Raw genomic sequence first — 21,129 nt, 5'->3', positions numbered from 1 at the left:
TTCCAAGCCGTAAGCCGTAATGAAAACCTTTCAGTTGCGTCACACCGTTTCCCCCTCTGCCTCTCTAATGTTTAAATATCTTATCGCCTCGCTATCCTTCTTCTCATATTATTACAGTATTACTTATCTCTCTCTCTCTCTCTCTATCTCTATCTCTCCATTATTTGTTTGTTTTCAGCACATAAGAGCTGTATATATACATATATATATATATATATATATGCTTATTCACCTCACACTATCTTCATCATTCACGCGGAAAATCCTTGCATTCCACTCCAGAGTTTGTTTCCCTGACGCTTCCAAATCTCTCTGTCTGTCTGTCTGTCTCTCTCTCTCTCTGATAGATCGCCTTTCTGTGTGCTTCTCATTCCTTGTCGCGTGTAATCTTCCGGGTGCATTTGAAACTCCTTTGTCTTTGCTTGTTCTGTGCCTTAGATCATGTAACTACCAGCTACATAGCATTCCGAACCCATCTTTGTGAATCATTGAACCGTTTGTTTCTCTTAAGGGTCTTTTCCAAATAATGTAATTCCGCCGGAGGTTTGTATCTCAGTTGATCTCAGTAAATGGGTTTTCGCTAATTTCAGTCCTGCAGAGGCATGTGGGCAAATTTCTTGCAGAATTTTAAGGTCTTTCTTGTATTCTGGTGATGCTCATTTCTTTTAACTTGTTCTGAAGTAAATTTAGGACTCTTTTAGACAATGGGTCTTCGTTAATTTAATCATTCTTGCTGCCTTCGATTTCATTTCTTGATATACTGGAATTCTGGCCTGTAAACTCAAACCATGTAACAGATCTTACTACTTGCCTTTAGTGGTAAATTTGATCATTTTAGTCCATGAGCAGCCTAGCAGACTTTCCAAATGTAAGCAAAGAGATGAGGTAATAGATCTGATCTGAGCTTTTAAGTCAACCTCTAGGGCATGGAGAGTGTCTGTCTATTCCGTTGATATCCGGAGTCCTAATTTTCCTATGATTTCTGTTCGTTGATTTTGCCCATTTTCCACTGGATATGAAAGTTAAGCAGCCATAGCTGTCTTTAATTGATTTTTCATTGATAGCTAACTGATTCTTTTGTTCATCTTAGTGTAATAAGATAATTGTTCCTTTTGAATTTCCTGTGAGATGTAAGATCTCCAATCTGTACAGATATTGTTTATATGGGCCTCATCGGGGGTCTATTGTATGGTAAGAAATAATGATCCTAAAATTGGTTCCCCAGCTGTCCTCTGAAGTACATCGAGTACCTACTAGTTCTTGCTTTTCTGCCTATTCTTTATTACAATTGCATATGAAAATCTAGTTATCATAACGGCCTCTTGAGTCACTTGAACCTTCATTTTGGTGTCACTTGCATCACTTGCAATTCGTCTTGTTAGTAGTTTGTTGAAGGGGAAGGGAAAAGGAAGAAGGAAGAAAGGAATTAAGTTCCCCAGTTGTTTGCTTAATTTTGAGTTATCATGGAAGAAACATTTGTTCCCCTCCGTGGTATCAAGAATGATCTCAAACAAAGATTGTTGTGCTACAAGCAAGACTGGACTGGTGGAGTTCGTGCTGGAATCAGGTTTATGGCTCTTCCATAACTTGTCCAAATTTATTCATGATATACTGTCTAATTTTAGATTGCAAGCAGGTGTTATTGGTTTTAATAAATCCTTACTTTTTGGGGCTGTCTATGATTTCATATAATTACAAAACCTTAGTACATATATGTTAAATATCATCCTTGTCTTCTGTTGCTTAGGATCCTTGCTCCAACCACATACATATTTTTTGCTTCAGCAATACCAGTAATATCTTTCGGAGAGCAACTTGAAAGAGAAACAGGTGGGAAGATGCTCTTGTAACTGCCAAGATTCTGTTATTATTATATGTACAAATTTGCTGAGCTTTTTTGTACATATGTATTTTTACAGAAGGAACTTTAACTGCAGTTCAAACTCTTGCTTCAACATCACTTTGCGGAGTCATTCACTCCATTGTTGGGGGACAACCACTGCTTATACTAGGGGTGGCTGAGCCAACTGTGTTGATGTACACTTTTATGTTCAACTTCGCTAAGGATCGGAAGGATTTGGGGCAGAAGCTCTTCTTAGCCTGGACTGGATGGTATCTTACGAACATTCTTGAATCTTGAACATGCATGCCTGGTTATAATGAATAACATTTTCAATATAATTGTGTCAGGGTTTGTGTATGGACAGCCCTTTTGCTTTTCTTGCTGGCTATATTGGGTGCATGCTCCATAATCAATAGGTTTACTCGTCTGGCTGGTGAATTATTTGGTCTTCTGATTGCAATGCTGTTTATGCAGCAGGCTATACGGGTGAGTAGCTTCATGATTGTTAGTAAGTTTACTAAGAATCGCGTCGATAAGTTTATGAATACTTGGACCTTTTCTTTGTGCGTGGGGAGGTGGGTGTTCAACAAATAACCTGGGAATAGGATGTGAATCTGTTTTTTCTTTTCTTATTATACCTTCAACTTATATGAACCTTCCAGGGAGTGGTCGAGGAGTTTGGGATCCCCCAAAGAGAAAATCCTAATCAGCTTGCACTTCAACCATCTTGGCGATTTGGAAACGGAATGTTCGCATTGGTTCTATCCTTTGGCCTTCTTCTCACTGCATTGAGAAGCCGTAAAGCTAGGTCCTGGCGCTATGGGACAGGTTTACACTTTTGTGCTGAAAGTCTTGATATTTACATTTTTGGGTGTTTTTTCTGTTAAAAAAAAAGTATAAAATACACATTATTATTTGTGTCTCTGGGTTTCTGACCCCAAAATTTTGTTTTTATTTAAGGTTGGCTACGGGGATTCATCGCTGATTATGGAGTCCCACTCATGGTGGTTGTATGGACTGGTATATCTTATATACCTCTTAGAAGTGTCCCTGAGGGGATACCAAGGAGGCTTTTCAGCCCGAATCCATGGTCTCCTGGTGCATATTCAAACTGGACGGTAATTAAGGTACTTCCTGCACTTTATTTTTCTTCCCAGCGTCAATTTGAACTCTTGGACAAGCATTCATGTTCCTTTATTTATCACTGAAGGAGAGTTTTCCATTCTTACCCTAGTGCTGGAAATCTCACTTGATATTTAATTTAATAATGTTAAGTCTGCACTATACAGGAAATGTTGGATGTGCCTCCATTATATATTGTTGGAGCGTTTATTCCAGCAACTATGATTGCAGTGCTTTATTACTTTGACCATAGTGTTGCATCTCAACTCGCTCAGCAGAAAGAGTTCAATCTGAAGAAGCCTTCCTCATATCACTATGATCTTCTTCTTTTGGGCTTCCTGGTGGGTTCTTGGTCTGAGAACTTCAGTTCTTTCCTTTTTTTTTTTTTACTAAAAATAAAATAAATTAAAATAATCTGACGATCATGCGCTTTATTGAGCAGAATTCATGTTTGGTTACAGTAAGGTGCAGCTTTTCAATATGGTTTATTTTTATACTCTTACCAGGTCATACTATGTGGTCTTATTGGTATTCCCCCTTCCAATGGAGTTATTCCTCAATCTCCAATGCATACAAAAAGTTTGGCCACCCTGAAACATCAGGTAAATTTATTTTATTAGGCTTTTTTAAGGTGTCCTCTTAAATGCATTTTGCAGCACCAAAATTTGCAATTTTTGAAGTTTCATGCATGTCTCTCTACCTTTATTGTTCTCATGTATGGTGCCAAGTTAGAAATCACAGGATGATGCTCTACCTCTATATCAATACACGGTTGTGGTTTGGTCATCCAACTCTCAGATATGTGCAGTAAGTCTGGTATTTTGTGACTGACCAACCAGAAAATGACGCTCAATGGAAAACACTAAAGATCATCTGATCAAAGTATGTTTTTGGCACAAAACTTTTCATCATTATCAATCATCCTGCTTCGTTTCCAACTGAGTATCCTGTCACTAGTGCAATGGCATCTTTCTACCTTCTTGTAGTCTGTTCACAGTGTACCTTCTCTCTGTCAAACAAGAAACTCTATTTCTGTAACTATATAGTCCTTTGGGCATCTGAAGAGCCAGATTTTATTTCTGTTTTCTCTTTGAAACAGCTTCTTCGAAATAAGCTTGTATCAACAGCAAGAAAAAGTATGCATAAAAATTCAAACCTGGGTCAATTGTACCGGAGCATGCAAGAAGCATACAATGAAATGCAGACGCCACTTGTCTATCAACTTCCACCTGCTCTGGTGAATAATTCTGATATTCTATTATATCTTTTTAATTTGTGTATATCTACCTATTGTGCTTTTCTGGTGCATTTTAACTCTGCGCTTCAAACAGGGGCTGAAGGAGCTGAAAGAATCTACAATTCAACTGGCTTCAAGTACTGGTTATATTGATGCTCCAGTTGATGAGACTGTTTTTGACGTGGACAAAGACATTGATGATCTCTTACCTGTTGAAGTGAAAGAACAACGCCTTAGCAATCTGCTTCAGGCATCAATGGTTGGTTGTTGTGTTGCTGCTATGCCCCTTCTAAAGAAGATCCCAACATCAGTTCTCTGGGGCTACTTTGCTTTCATGGCAATTGAAAGCTTACCTGGAAATCAATTTTGGGAGAGGATATTATTTCTTTTCACTGCTCCTAGTCGAAGATACAAGTAAGTTATATTCTTTTGGGGCAACTGGTGTTGGTTTTAGCTATTTATCACAATCATCACTTTTGTTACTTTGACTAAAAAAACTCCTGACATCACAGTACTTTGACCAAAAAAAAAAATATTCTATATCTATTAAGTTATATATACACCGAAATTTTCTCACTCTATATCCATTCAAAGTCTTTTGCTACAAACACAGCAAAAAAAAAAAAAAAGAAAAAGAAAAGCCTTTTATGCAAAAGGCAGGTAATGGAGCTTTTACATGCATAGTGATTTATTAGAGAAACCTATGGAGTTGGGAACTTTTGTTTTTTAGATGTACTCCTATCATTATTAATATTATCTGTTCTCTTTAGCTCTCTGTATGACCACAACTTTAGCCTAGGTTCAGATTTTATAGTCATTGAAGGTTTATTTTTTTATTTCTTTTATGTCTTACTGAAAATCTATTCCTAAATTGTACTTTTGCCTCATGAAACCTCATATTCTCTTGTATATTATTTTCATCTTCTTGTTAATCATCTTCTTCTTTATTGTTCAGTTTCAAGGTTAAGTGATCTAATCCTATTACCAAACTTAACAGGCTGTTAGAGAAGTATCATGCAGCATTTGTTGAGAGTGTACCCTTCAAAACAATTGCCATATTCACCTTATTTCAGACTACATACTTGCTCGGGTGCTTTGGCATAACATGGATCCCCATAGCTGGTGTGCTTTTCCCACTTCTGATCATGCTTCTTGTCCCAGTACGACAGTATTTGCTTCCTAAATTTTTCAAAGGAGCCCATCTTCAAGACTTAGATGCTGCAGAATATGAAGAATACCCTGCCATAACTTACAATGTGTCTTTTGATGTAAGCTTGCCAATCCTTTTTCCTCTGCTGGGTTTTTGATGTTTCAAATAGTTTGAAAGACTTCCAACATAAATGAGTTTTCCATACTTCATAGTATTGCATTTATGGAATAGCTTGTGATGATGCTGGGTTTTATATCTAACAAAAGAAAAAGCACAAATCTCACAATCTGCTGGCTAGCCTTTCAAATAAGCGAGTTAGTCAGAGCAATTAAAGCCATTTAAGAGTTAGCTAATCAGAATAATTGTAGTAGATATATTATGATTATGGAAGGGACTCTGATTCTTGTTGTCACTGGTTTACAAGAAAAGTGTTGAAACTTATCCTGGCCTTTGTTTATATTCTCATTGATGTCCCATCCTTGCACATTTTCTTAATCAACACTCATTTACGATGTTCTATATTCTTCCAGGAACAGGATCCTCGGGCACGAACTCCCCACTTAGATAGTGGGGAAGTTCTGGACGAAATTATCACAAGAGGTCGGGGTGAGATCCGCCACGTTCATAGTCCAAAAATAACAAGTTCGACTCCAGGTTCAGCAGAGGATATGAAGCATGCCTATAGCCCACGATTGACACAGAGGGTATACAGTCCCCGCATCAGCGAGTTAAAAGCGCAAAGGAGTCCCAGAATGACTGGAAAAGGACTTGAAATAAAGCAGACACCCAGTCCAGGTCCATCTACCCTTAGTCAAACCACTCCCGGTTCACCATCAACCTAAAACTGTAAAAGTTTCACATTCGAAGATGTTTACTTGTCAATGGGTGCTTGAGAGGCCGTGTGTTTAATTTATGCAACTACTTATTGTCCTGTAGGTGTGATGTTTCTTTAATGCTTATACGTTGTCACAATAGTCTAGGTTTGTGCCTGATTATGCTGGGGCAGAGGGCAAAGTTATACTAATGAAATATGTTAGAATGTGCATTTGCCTAGCTACTTGATTATATGCTGTTATTCTGGAGAACAATATAAGAATGAACAAGCAGAGGGAATAAATGAGAAGATCATTGTAGCTGGCTTTTTGTGTGGAATATTAAGGCTGGATGAGACACTATGCTAAAGTACTGACTGATGTGTGTGAACTAGGATGTTGATTCTAAATGCAGGTTTTTTGGTGTATCTTGTGCACTCACTACTGTAATCTAAATGCATTGTAGGTCAGTTCTAAATGCAAATCCAGTATGACTTGGAAAATTGAAATCAACTGCTGATGACTCGATCTTTGTTGTTCTCAACTGCTTATAAACTTAAAATCAGAAGGATGGTAAAACAAAAACAACTTTTAGCTTCCCCCGTCTTCTTCATGAACAGCTGATGCTATTTGCACATAATTTATTAATACTGAAAACCTTTGGTTGGGTTGTGTTACAAAGAAACAAACATGTGCGGTGTGCACATAATAAATGCTGGAGTTCAAAATGCAAAACTTTTAATCAATTGTAAGTTCATGTAGATCATGTTAATTAAATATGTTGCCTTTCTACAAAATTCATTGCTCTTATTTCCTGGCTTGGACTGTACATTTATACATGTTGTGGAACTCGTTTCATTCTTCATTTTTCATCAAAATGTCAACATTATATGTAGCAATTTTTAGGTTCCCTTTCCCTTTCCTAAAACTGTAGATAACATTTATGTATAGGTTAAAAATTTCATAAATGTACCTGCAGATTGATGTAATTATTCACGCTACTATAGTTGTTTATATATGATATTAGTAACAGAAAAACCTGTGAAGTGGCTGAGCTGGCTCAATACTGTAGCCTCATTATGCAAATGTTTTTTCTTTTTTTTGTGGTCGGGGGAATGGGCTTTCTGATTCTGAGCATATGTAGGATAACTCTTGACTCAAAATCAGTAATAGTGCAACCTGGCTTATACCATTTGAAAATCCAAATACTATGCTGCTGAGATGTTGGCATTATGTGCCAGGAGACACACAAAAATACCACTCCAGGAACCTCTTGTCAATAGAATTTGATTTATTGTTGACAAGAAAAAGTGGAGAATTTATTTTGACCTCTTCAGTTATACTTTTGATATAACTTCATCAGCTTTTACAGAACCATTCCCAAAGCTTGTTTATACAAGCAAGAAATGCCTTCACGATCTTCTGGTTCTGGAAGTGTTACTGGCCATCAGTTTAGGTAAATGGATGTCATCGTCTTATATACATATTACCTATATTTGGTCTTCAACCTTGCTAATTAACAAGGTTATTTCACACTTTTGTTTATTATCCATGTCTAATTGCTCTTGTTAACAGATTGCAGAACCTTGTATGCTGCATTCTCCTGGCTGGACCTCTTTCAGAGGCTATAGATGGAAACATATAGTCTCTGTATCTAATAATCACATGGAAGCAAAGAAAGGTTGCTTTCCTTATTTCAACGATATGACAATTGTATCTTGCTTATGGTACTTTGATGAATTGTTGGCCACCTGTTCGATACTTATTGATTATTTCCTTCATCTTTCTGCTACTACATTAACTCCTGGTTATTATGAAGGTTGAGTGGATCAGGGATTATATTGACCTTGCATTATGAAATTTGTAAAGCTGACTGTGACTATCCTCCTCACCAGCATCATGTTAAAGCTAGGGAGTGAGATGAGGCGTGCTTTGCAATTTTTTATCCATTTCTTCTTGTTGGTGCTGTTCAATCTGCAGTCGCTTGTTGACTGTAAAACCTTTTTCATGAAAAAAATCGCCCCCTACTGACGTGGGGGCGGTCCCAAAACACATGTATTCATGCTGGCTGAGCATCCACTTGGTACATAAAATCAGGAATCCCTTTGAATATAGTACAAGCAAAGAGAATACGCCAAGTTTGCTTTACATGCTATATATAGGTCGAAGTACCTGCTACCCTACCTAAAATTGTATTAGCATTTTAACCAGAGATTGCTGGCTTTTGTCTTTAATTTTCTGTTGATGACTTAGAATGCTCTGTTCCATTTTATGATGAATTTTTTTTTTCCCCTGAGGTGTTATTATTATTATTATTATTTTTTTAATTTCTCTCTTGCATCATGAATATGTTGTGTTTCTATATTGTACTTGTTGGTTTCACCATGTCAACTAAGTGATGGAACACAACTATATCAATTATCTTCATTCACCACCATTTCATGAAACTTCTCCATACGAAGATGGTGTTAAAATTTCATTTCATTATTACTCCGCCAGGGGATGTTATCCACTGCCAGTTCCAAGCCCGGATAAAGGAGGAGAGTTGCGTTAGATAGCCGACAACCTGCGTAAAACCTAGTCGGATCCAAATATAAATTCTAGACAAATTATCTATTGGGGCATAATCCACATAGAAATCTAGAATTCATGTAGCTGACCCCACATAGTGGGATAAAGGCTGGATATGTTTTTGTGTCTCTTGCATCTTGAACATTTTCTGAAATATAGATCTACTGGAAATATAGATTTCTGGAGTACAATAAAATTGTTTACCTTTGGTACTCACTCAACTTAAAACAGATTTCCATGTAATGCGTCAACAATGCCACCTGTTATGGTATGGTTGATTCATGGTTGTCTAGTTCTTTTCTCTGTTTTTCTATGGCTATTGTATTTGCCCCAAATATATTTGCTTAAAATTTAAGTAATTAAAGATGTTTTGTATTGTCTTCTGTCATATTATTGTCCTACTGTTTCCTACATTATTGTTCTTACCCTTTTTATAACCCGCTTCTCCGTTTTTAGCTCTGATATGATTGTGGAAAGCCTAGATTCCAGTTCTAAATGCTACCATATATCCATATCATTATGCACTATTCCGGGCTTGTAGGCATTTTACAGGTACATCTAGATGGCAACAAGAAGAGGTCATTCATGTCCATATTAGAGGCGACATCTACGACTCTTAGAGAAGTAGCTAACAACTTAAAGAGTAGGGTGGGCAACATAGTGGAATGCATGCCATTACTTCCACTATCTCTACATGAGTACAGAAATGGCCCAGTTTGTCTTTTTGCTTCTCTTATCTTTTCCAGTGTAGGCTTAACTTCATGTGTACTACTAGTGATGCAGATTGACAGCCACTTAAGGGCCCCGCCCCCACGCTCTACAAAGGCTTGTGAAAGATGATCACTTTGAAGTAGTCCTATCTATATCATTAGAAAAACCAGTGAACTCTCAAGAGAGTGTTGGATCCAATCCGATCTGTCCGCAAAGCAGCTGTTGTTAACTTAAATTCAAAAGGCTTATGATGTTTATTAAGACTCTGGAATCTGGATGGAGATAAGCAGTATTGTTTCAGGAATTATGACGACTGTGGTTTCGCTTATGAGCAGAGCAATATGTTTTGTTTAGAGCTTGATGTTTTTTGCTTGAATCTTATGAGCTTATGAATGAAAGCAGGGAAAGTTTAATTAGTTCTGATCTTGGGCTCTAGATGGAACCCTAATGGTACCTCTGATCATGCATTTGTGTTTATCAATCCTGTGTTAGCTAGCATGAGCCACATGATTAGATGGCCTGGGTGGTTTCCCTGTTTTGTTTTAAGCACATGGTAATGCATCCTAAGCATTAGGAGGTAGTAAACAAAGTACTCAATTGAGATTCTAAATGTTTCTACTTTTCCTCTTTCATTCTGTGCTCATTGCAAGTTGCCATTCTTTGATTTCATCTTTCTGATTCTTTGATCAGACATTGATCAGAGACATTTATTGTACTATGCCTTTTATTACATTGTGGCAATCCATACTAGTTTTCCAGTCAACTTAAAATTTTAAAGAAATTTCATCTTGCAACGACAAAAGGTATAATTAATTAGATAAATTTTAGACTTCTAATTAAAAGAATTTAGTTATATCAACAGACTCTATTAAAGAAAACCCAATTAACTTATTGGGTTGGTCGATAAAGAAAATATTATAATTTTACTCTTTTATATTTTAACAATAAAATCAAACAAACTATTAGCTAACATGATCGAGTGATCTAATACATTAAGATTGCTCTATTATTAATTTGTTGTTTAGGCACAAGTGTAGGTTTAGTTTACAAATCCGAAGCCTTTCATAACTTCCTTTCCATGTGACGATGATTCTTAAACTTAGTAGAAAATATATCTTTTGTTGTTTTATAAATAATATTTTTTAGTTTAAAGATAAAAAAGAAGCAATTTGTGAAATTAGTTCACTAAGGAAGAATGTCATTTTGAGTTTATTTTACGTAATTCCAAAACCATAAAAAAACAATTTCAACTCGCAGCCAAACAGACCGTAAAGTTCCATTTGTACGGCAATTATTGGGGTAAATAATATTGTTAATTTTTAAACCTATACTCTATAACAAAATTAATCATTGTATTTTAATTTACAGTCAGAGTCATTAAATTTTGATTTTTGTTAAAATTCGTTCCCTCTTTTAGTTTTTCACTTAATTCTATTAACTAAAATTGATGTAGTATACATTAATATAAACACCAAAATAATTTGATGTTAAAATTCAAATAATATTTGGAACTATAATGCTGTATGTTAGTGTTAATTTCTTTTAACGGAATTTGATGAAAAATAAAAAAAGACTAAAATTTAATAGAAATTGAGTTTAGTAGTTGTAATGACAAAAATTATTAATTTGCTTATAGGGCATATATAGAGTTAAAAAACTAATAATATAATTTGTCCCCAATTCTTCTAATTCAACTATTATATTTTGCACAATCTGGGCTGTGGTGGGTTTTACGAAAGTTGGGTTGTTGATGAGATGGGCCTGGGCCTGGGCCTACCAGTGGGCTGTGTATGTTCAACCTGCACTGTTAATCCAATATTACAGTCTAATCATAATTTGTTATGGATGTGGATTAAACAGATTTTTGTTTAATAATAATAAAGTTAAAGTCATATGAAATTTGGTTAACTTGATGCAACCACAAGTTACATTGTAGAAGATGTTTTTAAATTTTCGATAAATTTTATAGACCACTTTTGAGATTTATATAACTAATCGATCATTTCTATATTTTAAAACATAACACAAACTTGCCTTAATTGTAATAGATTTTAAAAATTGATCATTTCGTTTATATATTTAAATTACCTCTTCTATCTTTCTTTTCCCTTTTCTCTTTCCATGTCTATCATTTTTCATCCCTTCATCATCAGATTGAATACTACTCTCTTTCTTGCCCATCTCGTCCCATCTTATCTTTTCTTTTTTTGTCTCTTACTCTTGTTCTTCTCCTCTTTCCTGTCTAATTAGAAACTCAAATGGAACTTACATCCATTTCTCTTTTGGGTTCATCTTCCAAGACAAACCTAGAGTTTATCTTCAAATAAGAAAAGGAGAAAGATGGATAAAAAAAAAAAAGAGGAAAATGAAGTTGAATCAAAAAATAAAGAAATACTATTACTATCTTCAAAAATCATCACTTTCATTTCTATTTTCTTTCTTTCTTATTATTTTGTACAATCCACGTCATTAATTCCCTATGTCAAGACAATGACATTTATGTAATCCTATTGATAATGGTGTTGTGGAGGGCTCTATAACCCCATGGTTGATGGGCTTTTTGTGAGTAAGTGAATAGGAGAGACAGGAGTGAGATGAAAAGAACAAAGAAAGATATATGAGATAAATGGTATTTTGGGTATTTAAAAAAATTAACAGGAGTTTTCAGAAGATAAGGAAAATTGATACATGGTAATGAAAGTCAAATGAAACATGGGCAATTTCTAAAAATATAAGAGAAGTTGGTGCAATTTAAGCAAATCACAAGCGTGGTATGTGAAATTTTTCTTTCAATTTTTATTTTATTTTTATTTTTTTTAAAAAGAGTTTCCAAATGTGTTTAATTGTTAAATATAAAACTATTTCTCAACTTCAAATTGGAAAATGTGTACAAAATGGCTATGCTCAATTGTTGTATAATGTAAGATAAACTACATTGCTTATTTTTAGGTTTTGAAATAAATACATAAAATGTCTTACACTTATACTAGTTATTTTTACTATTTAAAATTTTATAAAATTATCTTTACCTGTTAAATTTATGTTACACATGATACCTTTAACTTTTTTATATATTTTGATAGATTTTTCAAAGACCATTTGATGAGAGATCACTTGTCACAACCCAAAAAATGGAGTTCGTGATTGGCGTTAATTCCAATATCAAGGTACCTATAGCCATTAAGACCAACAAGTCGCTTATGCAAAATTAACATGAAATTAGGAAATACAACTTGTCTCATTTATATCCAATATCCAATAGGAGAATTATAAATTAAATCCAATCATCTATTAAAGATGGAAGCCATTGTAGTAAGGAAACAAAATACAAAGCTTAAGTTCAAAACGTACAAGTCAGTGTATTTACACAAAGTGATATAGGAAAAGTATATACCCAAAACTAAGAAGGTTGGATAATTAAACCAGAGGCATAATATCACCAAGTGAAAACCTAAAAAATGTTAATATATGTAGTATGGGGACTCACAAGAAGCAAAGGTATGCCATGACCACTATGATTCAAATATTATGTATTACACATATTTGGGAAACAATTTTGATATAGATGTAAAGTATGTGATTAAAAACATGCACACACACATGTATGAAAATGGACCTTGGAAGAGCCACACCATCATTTCAATTGTTTATGAGTCCAAATGAGTCTTCATTCTCCTCAAACATGTAGTAATAGTTTTTAACAAATTGATTCTAAATTAGTAACTAAAAATGGGCATGCTAGTAAAATATTGAATCGATCGATTATCCTTATAGTTGTAAATAAGTACATTGATAAAATAGTATAAGGGCGATGTTGTATCAAAAAACAAATATGCCGGTAAAATAAAGCAAGATATAATTAAAAAAATGTGTAAATAAAAGTGATGTCAATTCTTTAATGTTAGGGTCATATAGGCCATTAAAACCAATCACTATATAACAAAGGCCTAGACATGCTAGTGATCAGGGGCGGATCTAGGGAACATGTGGGCAATGGGTTGCGTGGAGTGGGCAGAGGCTGATCCAAGTTTCAGTTGGGGCTGATTTGTCTGCAAGGGTAGAGGCTGATCTAAGTGCAGGGGTAAAGGTTGGCACGAGCTAAAATGCGTGCCAACCCTTTCTTGGATGTGCCCGTGCTAGTCATTTGACTAAGTAGATAGATGTACTTGGTGCATCAAGGCTCCTAGATCTTTGCGAGCATCAAGGCTCTTAGATCTTTGTGAGCATCTAGGATCCTAACAAACTAATCTCACAAATAAATGATAGAACATGATATCTCACATAAGATATTACATATAGTGATAGAATATGGTATATATCCATGTAACATATAGTTTCTTGTAACATTTGAAATCACATGTTGATGATTTGATATTATGCATATATAAGTATCAGAACAAGTTTTCCTTTTCTAGCTAGTAGGTTTAAAATAGTTCATGCACCAGAAGTAATTGTTTTTAAACTAGAGATGTGATGTCATGAAAGACCAATCAATAATAGATAGGCTAATAGTAGGTATAGATAACATGTTGGAATATAATTATTTTTACTTTCCTATCAAGTGGAATAGTTTATCTAACTAATTAAGCCTTTCCTAAGCTAACAAGTGGAATAGTGTACCTTATTCAAATCTTTCAAGGTCATCAAGATGACATTATGTCATTATGATGATACATATTAGTCTATATATATCAATTAACTTCAAGTCCTGAAAATTAAGAGTTATCCGTATAGTGAAATTGATAATTCTATATCAAATTGAATCGATATATATTAACTGAATATAAAATACTATGATAAGGCCCAAATATCCAACCATTTTACAAAATCATGTTTGCACTAAAGAATAATTTCTCCCAAATTCTTTTATATGGCTTAACCTTATAACTCTTAAATAAGTTTATTATTTTAAATATCTATTATATTTTTGTAGCATATTATATTGAATTAAGTAAAAATTTGTCTATAAAATTAGTACAATCAAGTGGGAGGTTAAGAACCAATTTTATGGTTTTTTTAGAAGCTTAAGGTCCAACTAATAAGTTCAAAAACTTGGGGATCGTTCATACCTTTACACACTTGAGGGCAATTCATATTTCCTAAAATTAAGCCCAACTAATTATCTTAAAACTTTAAAACCCATTTTATTTTAAAGGAATAAGCCCCACTTTAAAATTCAAAACCGGAGCAAAACTCAATTAATATAGCCAAACAGTCCCTTACTTAAAAAAGTAAAAAAAAAAAAAAAAAACAAGTTTCATGGTGGCATCGCCTATCAGGGTTAATGGTTTAGTAATGAGACGAAATCAATGGATTCCCCCTTCATGATGATTAGCATATCCAAAACTGAAAACAATCAAATAGTCAGGATTTTTTTTTTTGTAGATTTAAGAATCAATTTTCAGTATAAAAGTTGCTACAGGTCACCTCGAATTGGTGGTAGTTAGATTCCCTCGACTGTGGTGGTTTACATATCCAAGTACGAGTTTGATTTAATGGATCAAGTTTTGTGAATCTAAAAATTAATTTTTTGATTAAAAATATTATTTAATAGAAATTTAAATTAATTTTTAAAAATTAATTTTTTGATTAAATTTTAGTCTCTTTTTATGAAAAATCAAAAGAGACTCAAATTTAATAGAAATTGAGTTTAGTAGTTGTAATGACAAAAATTATTAATTTGCTTATAGGGCATATATAGAGTTAAAAAATTAATAATATAATTTGTCCCCAATTCTTCTAATTCAACTATTATATTTTGCACAATCTGGGCTGTGGTGGGTTTTACGAAAGTTGGGTTGTTGATGAGATGGGCCTGGGCCTGGGCCTATCAGTGGGCTGTGTATGTTCCAACTGCACTGTTAATGAAATATTACAGTCTAATTATAATTTGTTATGGATGTGGATTAAACATATTTTTTTTTAATAATAAAGTTAAAGTCATGAGTTTTTCAGTAAATATAAAAAGAAAAATAGAGGTTATCTCACCTATATACATGGAAAAATGTGATTCCATTGATACCACATTTACCTAGCAATCTGGTTTCACAGTTGCATTTTTATATTGGTGTGAATATTTGAAGAAAAAATTGGTTAACTTGATGCAACCACAAGTTACATTGTAGAAGATATTTTTAAATTTTTGAAAAATTTTATAGACCACTTTTGAGATTTATATAACTAATTGATCATTTCTATATTTTAAAAAATGACACAAACTTGCCTTAATTATAACAGATTCTAAAAATTAACCATTTCATCTATATATTTAAATTATCTCTTCTATCTTTCTCTTCCCTCTCCTCTTCCCATCTCTATCATTTTTCATCCCTCTATTCTCAAATTGAACATTATTGTCTCTTTCTTTCCCATCCCGTCCCATCTTATCTTTTCTTTTTTGTCTCTTATTCTTTTTCTTTCCTTCCCTTTCTTGTCTAATTAGAAACCTAAATGGAACTTACATCCGTTTCTCTTTTGGGTTCATCTTCGAAGACAAACCTAGAGTTCATCTTCAAATAAGAGAAATAGGGAGATGGATAGAAAGAAAGAGGAAGAGAAAGTTGAATTGAAAAAGAAAGAAATACTATTAGCATATTCAAAGATCCATCACTATCGTTGTTACTTTCTTTTTTTCTTTCTTTTTTTTCCATACAATCAACATCATTGATTCCCTATTATTGGTCCATTGTTAGGCCTTTATGAGTGAGTAAGTGGGAGAAACAATAGTAAGATGTTCCCTATTGTTGGTCCATTGTTAGGCCTTTATGAGTGAGTAAGTGGGAGAAACAGTAGTAAGATGAAGAGAAGAAAAATAGATATGGGAGATATAAATATAGAGGAATTTTGGATATTTACAAAAATTAATAGGAGTTTTCAAAAGGTAAAGAAAATTGATACATGGTAATGAAAGTCAAAGGAAACACGGGCCATTTCTAAAAATATAAAAGAAGTTGGTGCAATTTAAGCAAATCTCAAGGGTGGTATGTGAAATTTTTCTTTTTTAAAAAAAAAAGTTTCCAAATGTGTTTAATTGTTAAATATAAAACTATTTCTCAACTTCAAATTGGAAAATGTGTACAAAGTGGCTATGCTCAATTGTTGTATAATGTAAGATAAACTACATTGCTTATTTTTAGGTTTTGAAATAAATACATAAAATGGAAGCTATTGTTACTAAGGAAACGAAATGCAAAGCTTAAATTCAAAACGTACACGTCAGTGTATTCACACAAAGTGATCTAAGAAAAGTATATACCCCAAACTAAGAAGGTTGGATAACTAAACTAGAGGCATAATATCACCAAACGAAAACCTAAGAAATGTTATTATCAGTAGTATGAGCCTGAGGAACTCACAAGAAACAAAGGTATGCCATGACCACTATGATTCAAATATTATGCATTACACATACTTGGGAAACAATTTTGACATAGATGTGAAGTATGTGATTAAAAATATGCACGCACACACATGTATGAAAATGGACCTTGGTGGAGCCACACCATCATTTCAATTGTTTATGAGTCCATCAAGTGAAAGTGTTCATTCTCCTAAAACATGTAGTAATAGTTTTTAACAAGTTGATTCTAAATTAGTAACTAAATAAAATGGGCACACTAGTAAAATATTGAATCGATCGATTATCCTTATAGTTGTAAATAAGAATGCTGATAAAATAGTATAAAGGCGATGTTGTATCAAAAAACAAATATGCCAGTAAAACAAAGTATGATATAATTAGAAGAATGTGTAAATAAAAGTGATGTCAATTCTTTAATATTAGGGTCATCTAGGCCATTAAAACCAACCACTATATAACAAAAGTCTAGACATGCTAGTCATTAGGGGGCGGATTTAAGGAGCAGGTGGGCAATGGATTGCGTGGGGTAGGCAGAGGCTGATCCAGGCTTCAGTTGGGCTAATGTATATGTAAGGGCAGAGGCTGATCCAAGTATAGAGGCTGAGACTAACACGGGCTAAAGCACGTGGCAACCCTCACTTGGATCCACCTGTGCTAGTCATTGGACTAAGTAGATAGATGTACTTGGTGCACCAAGGCTCTTAAATCTTTGTGAGCATCTAGGATCCTTACAAACTAATTCCACATGCAAATAACAGAACATGATATCTCACATAACATATTATATATAGTGATAGAATATGGTAGATATCCATGTAACATATAATAATTAGGTAATAACAAATCATGGAGTTTCATGTAACATTTGAAATCACATGTTGATAATTTGATATTATGCATATATAGGCATCAGAACAATGTTTCCCTGTCTAGCTAGTAGGTTTAAAATAGTTCATGCACCAGAAGCAATTGTTTTTAAACTAGAGATGTGATGTCAATGAAAGACCAATCAATAATAGATAGGCTAATAGTAGGTATAGATAACACGTTGGAATATAATTATTTTTACTTTCCTAACAAGTGGAATAGTTTATCTAACTAATTAAGCCTTTCCTAGACCAACTCTCTTGTACATTATTCAAATCTTTCGGGGTCATCAAGATGACATCATGTCATTATGATGATACATATTAGTCTAGATATATCGATTAACTTGAAGTCCTGAAAATTAAGAGTTATCCATATAGTAGAATTGATAGTTCTAGATCAAATTGAATCAATATATATTAACTGAATATAAAATAATAGGATCTTCATCTTAGGCCCAAATATCCAACCATTTTACAAAATCACGTTTGCACTAAAGAATAAGTTCTCCCAAATTCTTTTATATGGATTAACCTTTATAACTCCTAAATAAGAATATTATTTTAAATATCTATTATATTTTTGTAGCATATTATATTTGAATTAAGTAAAAATTTGTCTATAAAATCAGTACAATCAAGTGGCAGGTTAAGAACCAATTTTATGGGTTTTTTTTATAAGCTTAAGCTCCAACTAATAAGTTCAAAAACTTGGGGATCGTTCATAATTTTACACACTTGAGGGCAATTCATATTTCATAAAATTAAGGCCCAACTTATAATATAAAAATTTTAAAACCCATTTTATTTTAAAGGAATAATCCGCAATTTAAAATTCAAAACCAAAGCAAAACTCAATTAATATAGCCAAATAGTCCCTTACTTAAAAAAGTAAAAAAAAAAAACAAGTTTCAGTTTAGTAATTAGACGGAATCAATGGATTCCCCCAGATTAAAAATTTTATTTTTTGAAAAAACATTGCTAACTACCACCTATGGTGGATTTCGATGATTGAAGTTGACCATCAAACTCTTCTTAGCCTAGTGGCCTGCGTATTTGAAAATCAAAAGAATATAACGATGGGAATCTTAGTAGATATAGATTTAATTTTCAAAATGCTCACCTCATATATTTATTAGAAAAATAGAGGGGTTATTAGAATCTTAGTGGAAATGCCGAAATCTAATTGTTGTTTAGTTCTTTGTTAGGCATGATGAGGTGAAAGATGGTGGTTTGTGATTGTGGCTCCACTATGAAAGAGGATAAAGGGGCGAATGATGGGGTTTAGGGTTTATGAATTGGAGCCCTAATTGAAGTAAATGAATCAGAGCCCTAATTGAACTAGAGAAAGAGGCAATGCGAAGAGAGAGACATGGAGGGGAATATAAGAAGAGGAAGACGTGAAGAGGAATCAAAGGACGAAGATGAAGAGGAAATAATCGAAGGACGAAAACTGTAACGACCCACTCCCACTTACGGGTGTCACCGGTGAATAATCGACCAGATTACTCATACATAACAACCAACTCATGAAAAGATGGACTATATTTCAATAAGAAATGCTCTAGGTGGGCACTAGGGTTCGTCCTTTTCTTCACTCCACTCGAGGAATCGGTCCCAACATAGACAAGGAAACACAGCGGAATGGGCCCCGAAACCCGAGTGAGCTTCACATTTCTCCAGCTCGCCACACAGCAAGCCAAAAGTAACTCAGGCACAAAACTAATGTATCAAACATCCACTAAGTACTGGGGATTTATAGGAACATACCTTTTCGATTCTTACCTGATCCGAAACTCAGCTCCACCAACTAAAGCCTTGTATATCAAGAAATCTCACAATCTCTTATACACTAGTGCTCTACAACATATACATTCAATCACATGAATACATACATGAATATGCCACATACAAACTTGGGCGATAACGCTAGTCGCCATATCATTCTCCCGGCATCGTCCCTACTTCCATTTGGACATGCATCATCTACAACACAAGGTAAAACCTCATGAGTCATAAAGACTCAGTAAGGGTGAAATGCATAAGTAAATGAAGCATGAGAGAGCATGTAATGCGAACATGCAATGCAAAATGGGTAGTCTTCCATGCCCTCATAACCTTCATAGGTTAAGGCATCAACCAACCCTTTCCACAACACTAGTCCTCCATATAGCCATAGCTACACTAGAACTCATATCATGCAAGTGTTAACCACTACATGCAACTCATAAGAAAACATTTACAAATGCAAGCAAGACCACCACCCTTGGGGTCATCCCTTACCTGTCTTGAAACCTCTTCTACTAAGAGCGAGAACGCCAGCCTAAACTTTGAGCTCCTTAGGATCACCGCCTCCCTGATCGAACCTAGATGCCATACAAATCCCAACCATACATCTGACCTTAAACCATGGCTCATATTTTTGCCACACACCACAAAAATCACCCATCAACAAATTTTCAAACCCAACCAAGGGCTTTATCCAACCATCACTTCATATTTCATTATCTCCCATAATGAAAATAACTAGAAAAGAATTAAATTAATTTACCTTAGCCATCTGGAGGAGAAATTCGAAAAACGCTCATACTGGCATTGCCTCATGGGATGCCACCTTATGTTTAGAACCCCATTTTTGAGCCTCTGACACTCTCCTCGAGCCCCAAATAATTTTTAGAATTTTCTCCCATTTTTATGGAAATTTTCTAGCATTTTTCCCATTTTCTCCATTTTTTCCTATTTTCCAGATTTCTTTTATTTTAATTTTATTTTATTTTATTTTTTTATTTTTCTTCTTCTTCACACTTGACCCTGCTTCTGTGCGTGCACCAGCACCCGCCGCCTAGCCTCCTTTAGCCGCCACCGTTTCCCGCCAGCATCCCTTCCAATGGTTGCCACCATTGCCATCGACTAACTCTACCGTGAGCAACCATGGCTGGTCTCCCCTGTGCGCAGTCGCTGCGCGTTGCTCCCCTATGCTATAGTAGCCGTCCATCGACGTTCTTGGCCTCCTCGCCGCTGCCACCGCAAGCCACCAGCACTTCCCATGCACATCCAGCTCGCGTGTCTCCGCCACAGCTATCGATCGAACATCCACATACATATATATATATATATCAAATTTAATCCCCCAAAAATCATTAATCCCACTAGAGGAAGTATTAATTACACTTGAGATTTAATAATTACACTTGGACCCTCCAAAACTTAAATTAATTACATCAAGCCATTTAAATCCTTGATTTCTCCAAAATAAATTATCGAGAATTACTCGATAAATTCGATTTCGTCCCTGCTTCTGCATGAGATATTTATTCCACCTAAAAACACTTCAAAGTTACTTTACTCACAAAACCGGACCACCCTTAGTGTCCCCTTAGCTTCCCGAAGGTCTCATACGACCATTCCATACTGGCACCTATTTGGGCTTATACAGAATTTATTCCAAAAATTATTC

The 21,129-nt window shown here is 34.6% G+C and overlaps 1 protein-coding gene across 1 annotated transcript; it reads left to right on the top strand.

Annotated features, from left to right (window-relative positions):
• Window positions 1-216: 216 nt before the first annotated feature.
• On the top strand, window positions 217-6,486 carry LOC127794439 (probable boron transporter 2). Its single transcript, XM_052325512.1, has 12 exons — window positions 217-1,567; window positions 1,748-1,830; window positions 1,920-2,112; window positions 2,191-2,329; window positions 2,506-2,671; window positions 2,804-2,970; window positions 3,133-3,306; window positions 3,472-3,567; window positions 4,065-4,202; window positions 4,297-4,616; window positions 5,200-5,470; window positions 5,883-6,486. Exons 1-12 carry the CDS (start codon window positions 1,464-1,466, stop codon window positions 6,192-6,194), a joined length of 2,163 nt encoding a protein of 720 aa, XP_052181472.1. The 5' UTR covers window positions 217-1,463; the 3' UTR covers window positions 6,195-6,486.
• The last annotated feature ends 14,643 nt before the right edge of the window (window positions 6,487-21,129 follow it).

This window comes from Diospyros lotus, chromosome 2 (genome assembly GCF_014633365.1).
Source record: "Diospyros lotus cultivar Yz01 chromosome 2, ASM1463336v1, whole genome shotgun sequence".
NCBI lineage: Eukaryota > Viridiplantae > Streptophyta > Magnoliopsida > Ericales > Ebenaceae > Diospyros > Diospyros lotus.
Note: the sequence above shows the minus strand (reverse complement) of the source record. Positions and strands in the feature narration are given on the sequence as shown.

Bases quoted from the DNA above. Each gene is read 5' to 3' on its own strand.
- LOC127794439 (XM_052325512.1), top strand. From the start codon at position 1,464: ATGGAAGAAACATTTGTTCCCCTCCGTGGTATCAAGAATGATCTCAAA. The intron at 1,568-1,747 runs GTTTATGGCTCT...TCTGTTGCTTAG, and splicing joins GGAGTTCGTGCTGGAATCAG to GATCCTTGCTCCAACCACAT. The intron at 3,307-3,471 runs GTGGGTTCTTGG...TACTCTTACCAG, and splicing joins TTCTTCTTTTGGGCTTCCTG to GTCATACTATGTGGTCTTAT.